The sequence below is a fragment of the Gekko japonicus genome, unplaced genomic scaffold (assembly GCF_001447785.1).
Source record: "Gekko japonicus isolate JY-2015 unplaced genomic scaffold, Gekko_japonicus_V1.1 scaffold2109, whole genome shotgun sequence".
NCBI lineage: Eukaryota > Metazoa > Chordata > Lepidosauria > Squamata > Gekkonidae > Gekko > Gekko japonicus.
In genome coordinates, this window is record NW_015171567.1 from 13,634 (window position 1) to 19,165 (window position 5,532).

The 5,532-nt window shown below is 59.2% G+C and overlaps 1 protein-coding gene across 2 annotated transcripts in view; it reads left to right on the forward strand.

Moving 5' to 3' along the window:
- Nucleotides 1-5,532, forward strand: part of RTKN (rhotekin) — a 19,043-nt gene that overhangs the window by 6,557 nt on the left and 6,954 nt on the right. For both annotated transcript variants that reach the window (XM_015419785.1, XM_015419786.1), the window contains exons 5-7: nt 1,510-1,737; nt 1,844-1,938; nt 4,693-4,799. In XM_015419785.1, coding sequence (XP_015275271.1) covers nt 1,510-1,737; nt 1,844-1,938; nt 4,693-4,799 — 430 coding nt within the window. The remainder of the gene's footprint in view (nt 1-1,509; nt 1,738-1,843; nt 1,939-4,692; nt 4,800-5,532) is intronic.

Here is a 5,532-nt window from a genome sequence, read left to right on the forward strand (position 1 = left end):
ACCCCCCAACCCCCCCCCCCTTTTCCCCCCCCCCCCCCAGGCACCAAGAAGACAGAGCATCCCTTGCCCCAGGCCGAGATTTCCTATCTATGCCTTGTGGCTCATAGGGGCCACGGAGGGACCTCTGCTCCCTGTCTTTATCCAGTTCCCACTTGAAGCCGTCCGTGCTTGTGGCCGCCGCCCCCTCCTGTGGCGGTGAGTTCCACATGTCCATCACTCTGTGGGTGAAGAAAGAGTGATTCACACAAACGGGTTCTTTCTTCCACCATTTGGATGGCCACCTCCGTTGTCCGGTTGGTGGTGGTGGTGATGTTGATGCCAGGGCCAGGGGCCAGGGTGTTAAGATGGCAGCCCCTACTTGAAAGCCTGGCGGAAGAGCTCCGTTTTACAGGCTCTGCGGAACCGCAGGAGGTCCCGCAGGGCCCTGATGTCCTCCGGGAGCTCCTTCCACCAGTGAGGGGCCGCCACGGAAAAGGCCCTGGCCCTCGTTGTAGCCAGCCTGGCCTCTTTAGGGCCTGGAAGAGTCAGGCAATTTTAAGGATTTGAGGAGGACCTTAAATCATGCCTGGGAACAGATCGAGAGCCAGCATAGAGGGGCCAAGAGACTGGAGCAAAGGGGTCCCTACAACCCACTCCAGTCAACATCCGGAGAGCATCTGAAGTCTCCAAATGCGGTTCACATGGAGCACCTTGCAGTAATCTGATATAGGTGCAACCGGGGCACGTGCCGCCGTGGTCGGATCTTTTAAATCATGCCTGGGAACAGACCGAGAGCCAGCATAGAGGGGCCAAGAGACTGGAGCAAAGGGGTCCCTACAACCCACTCCAGTCAACCCCCGTCTTAGAGACCTGCTCCTTCAAGGGGAGCGGGACCCCATCCAGAGCGGGTGACACCTCAAATCCCGGGCCAGCCCTTCTACCCACCAGGAGCATCCCAGTCTTGTTGGGCCGCAGCCTCAGCTTCTTAATCTTAGCCCGCCCCAGTCCTGCCTCCGGGCACCAGGGCCTCCACCTCCCAGGAAGGGCAGAACCGAGCGGAGCGTCCCCCGTGTTGCTGGACCTCTGGGTGGCCTCACCTCACCCCCCCCCGGGTTCCCGCGTAGACCTTAAAGGTGGGACCTGGCAGGAGCCCTCAGGCCAAAGGCCCAGGAGCCGATTGGCGCATCCACCCTTCTGAGGCCTACTCGCCAGGTAGGGCCGGAGCCGCCTCAGACGGGTGCCTCCCGGTCCCACCTCTGACAGGTAATCCGGAAGGATTCCACGGCGGCTGGTCCTGGGAGCCGCTGAGACGTTCGCTTCCCCCAGGGGAGCCTGGATGCTTTTGCGGTGGGGGGGGATGCTTGTGAAGCTGCCCCCCCCCGGAGGCTTGCCTGCCCTCCCCGCCCTCCAAAACGGCACCAGCCCCCTTCCTCTCCAGTGCTGAGCCGGGGGGGGGGGCGCGCGTTTTCCGTTTTCTTGCTGAAGAAGACTGATCTCTCTGTTGTCGTCTTCGTCCCCCACCACCACCAGCACGGAGGCGGGTCCTGACTTTGAGCTGAAGGTGGAGCTGTACAGTGCGGGCCTGGAGGAGGACTCGGCCCTTGGCAACACCCCGAAGAAGCTAGCCAGTCGCCTGAGCAGCTCTCTGGGGCGCTCGTCTGGGAAACGGGTCCGCACAGCCCTGGACGGAGGGGTGCCGGGCAGCCCCGTGAGCAACGGAGGCAGCAGCCCCCTCTTGCTGCCGGCCCCCAGCGTGGCGTGAGTACCCGGCCTGCTGCTGGTCTCCTTCTGTACAGCACGACTGCCCCTCTCCTCCCCCCCCGCCCCAAGCGCTCGCCCAACTCTGCCTCTGCTCTGTTTTCAGGGGGCCCAAGTACCAGCTGCTGGCCTCCACCACCCTCCGCCTGGCCGACGTGCAGGACGCCTTCCGCACCCACGACCTCGTCATCGCTGGCCACGGTATTCAGGGGAGGGCGGGAAGGGGGGGGCGGGAGGTGCCTTGAACAGGCCAGGACTATTTTTGGGCAGGAACGCACAGGAACGGAGTTCCGGCTGGCTTCAGAGTTAGCCCCGCCCACTACAGCCAAAACCTCTGTGTGTGTGGCTACAGAGGGAAGGCCTGGAGAGCGGAAACACCCCCGGAGACTCCGAGGCGGGTGGGCCGGGGGGGCCCCCTGGAAGGAGTGGGGAGGCATTGGAGTGCCTCCCTGTGCCTTCCCCAGCCTGTCCAAGTGGCTAATATGCTAATGAGCTGTGCTGTCAGGGCGTGGCCTAATATCCTAATGAGTTCCTGCTGTTGGGTGTGGCCTATTATGGTAATGAGTTCCTGCCAATGAACCCTTTCCCCCCTGCGAGGGAGGCCAGCCTGTCTCCCTGTTGCCACAGCTCCGAAGTAGAGGCGAGGGTGTTTCTGAAAGCCGTCCCGGCCCAGAGTGGGAAGGGCGCCCCTCAGTGGCTCCTGGGCGTGGTGGCCAAATGGGACCCTCCGCAGCTGGAGTGAATGCCCCTGTGCCAGGAGGCAGCATCAGGAAAGGAAGACCTTGCCTCTGTGCCTTGTCTGGGAAAGGATGCTGGACCCCACAGACCGGATGGGCCATGAATCCCCGAGTGGTCTGGGCCGTGCTGGCAGCCCTTGAGTCCACCGGGGGGGGGGCTAATTTGGGATCATGGGCAGTGTTCCCTCTAAGCTGAGTTAATGTGAGCTAGCTCACAGTGTTTTAGCCTCCGGCTCACTCATTTTTGACTTGGCTCAGGAAGGAGGACTCCAGAGCAGACTAATTTACGCAGCAGCCAAATCTCCTGCTCACAGCTTTAATGCCACTAGCTCACAAAGTAGAATTTTTGCTCACAAGACTCCTCAGCTTAGAGGGAGCATTAATCATGGGCAGACCTTTGCTGCTACACGACTCAGTCCCAAACCCAAAGCATTTGAGAACAAATCAGGTGTCACTGGGCCCAGTCCTGGTCCGGGGGGGGGGGCCTCGCTGCTCTCTCTCCCTTTTGTTGTAAGAACTGTACCGTTTGTTCCGACACTCTGCTTCCTGTCCCTTAACCAGTTCCAATCCATAAGAGTGTCACGAACGCGGTACCAGGCCAGGCGAGAGCAAGATAGGTCAAAGGCAGTCCAAAGTCAAAACCGGGCAAGCAGAAACACCGAGAGACCAAGTCCAAATCACCAACCGTTAGAGTAGTCGTTAAAGCCAGAGTCCAAAGAAGTCAGAAGCCAGGGAGTCGAAGGTCCGAGGTGTAGGTCAGGAGCAGAATCATACGAGCCGAGAAGTCAAAAACGAGGAGCCGGAACAGGAACACGAGTGGTGGGGTGCAGAGCTTCGTCCAGAATGTCTAGTTGCTAGCACAACTAGTCGGTGTGGGTGCGAGAGCTAAATAGCCGTAAGGCTGTTGGCAATTAGTGCGCCCTGATTGTGTTCCGGCTCCCGCTAGTACTCATGGCTAAAAGAGCGCTTACCGTGCATCCCGCCGCTGGGATGCCATGTCTCGTCAGCGTTGTTCCCGCAAACGGGACACCGGTGGGGGCAAATCAGGGGGCGTATCGATCCGGCGTAGTTCTGCTTCAGCTGTTACTGGAGCAGCTTCTGTGGCTTCAGTCCTGTCAGGTGCAGGGTTTTCAGGAGCCGGGAGTTCATCCCCAGCAGTACTTAGGTCTTCTGCTGGGGCCAAGTGCTCAGATTCAGCAGCAGCCGTGACAGATATGAACTTTGTACAAGTCATAGACCAACTCTGTATTTCCTCATTTACATGCTGTACTTTAGTGTATGGGTTAACATTTCATGCATACCTTTTAATCTTTCCCATCACCTACTCCCTGGTCCTTTTAAGAGAAGGTGCCGGGGATTGAACCTGGGACCATCTGCTCTGGCACCGCGCCACGATCCCTCCCCTTAGCAAGCAGTCGTTGAAATGCATGGACGCTGGGCCGAGTGGTTCTTCCCGAAGGAGCCTTCCCCATATGGCCTGCTGGTTGGCTTCCACTTGTCTGAGAAGGAGACCCCAAGTGCCCTCGCCTGTGGGGGGGGTCTTTGCGCCCACTGACTTCCTTCTCCGGGAGGCCTGCCTGCCCCCTGTCACGGGCTGGGGTACCAGTCAAAGGGAGTCCAGAACAGGCCAAGGTGAGGAGCCAAAAAGACAGTTCAACGTCCAAAAAGCCAAGCCGGGGTCAGGAGCCAGGAACACAGAGCCAAGTCCAAAGCCAGGGGGTCCGAAGGTCTAGGTGCAAGAGCCAAGCCGGAGTGGATGCGAGCAGCACAAAGATGACTTGTTGTTTCCACAAAGAGTACTGCCCAGAGTGTGGAGGTAAATGGTGCTACCAATTAGGCAGCTGCACGATCAGCCAGGCTTCTGTTAGAACTCTGGGCTGGCTGAGCATCTCCCTTGTAGCCTGGCCTCGCGTCGCCTGGTTGCTAAGTTTTGCCGCAGTCGCTGCCTTAAACGAGTCACACGTGGGGGTGAGTCAGGAGAGCTTCCAGCTTGCAGTTCTTCCTTCTTATCTGGGCCAGGTGTGAAGACTGCTGTTGCAGGCACTTGCCAGCTGTCCTCCCCTGCTGCTCCAGAGGGGCCAGCTGTGGTTTCTGCAGGCTCTGTCGGCTCATCCTCATTCCACACCCGTGACACCCCCATTGCTCAGCTCTGTGCCCTACCAGCAGGGTCCTGCCCTAATGCTCACTCCCGCCCCGCCCCCTCCCTCCTGTCTTGCAGAGGAGAGCTCCTTCTGGCTGCCCCTCTACGGCAGCGTTTGCTGTCGGCTGTCTGCGCAGCCCAGCTGCATGGTCCACCAGATGATGTGCGGGTTCCTCAGGGTGCAGGTAAGTGCCTTGCTGGTTGTTTTTTTTTAGAGGATTCCAGGCACAGAGCGATGCCCTCCCCGCACCCCGGGGGGAAACAATCTCACCCCTTGCCAGAAGGGGACAGGGCGGGAGAGAGTCAGATGGCCCCCTCTCGAGGCAGGAAGACCAGGACGACCCCAAGGGGTGAGAGGGCACTTCAGAGGGCAGCCTCGTCTCTCCAGCGGTGTGGGAGGGGCACTGGCTGCAGTGGATCGCGGGTGAGGCGAAGCATCCCACGTGCGTTTAAATAGTTCTGGAGGGGGCCCGATTATGTCCAGAAGCAGTTTGGGCGGGGAGCCCCATGGCCAGGCCAAGCCCCTCGCACAAGTATGCAGCGAAGACGGGGCAGGGGGGGCAGTGGAAGTCCCGGGGAGGGGAGCTGCTCTTTCGGCTCTTCATCCTGGAGTCCAGCTGCGCTCCCATTGGCCCCGAGAGTTTAAGCCTTTCGGAAGAAATCAGAAACCAGAGGACCCCTCGGAAGCAGCCTGAATTCATTGGTCCCAAATATACAAATTCCACTAGTAGAAAACACCATCGAAGATTGCCAAAATAATATATTAAATGAAGCGAATCTTACACTATGAACCTTGTGGTCTGCTGAAATTGCTGGAATCAGGTTCCACTCACACAGCCGGCAAACTGAGTAAGAAGAAGAGATTGGATTTATACTCTGCCCTTCACTTGGAGTCTCAGGGGAGTCCCTCCCCCTCAC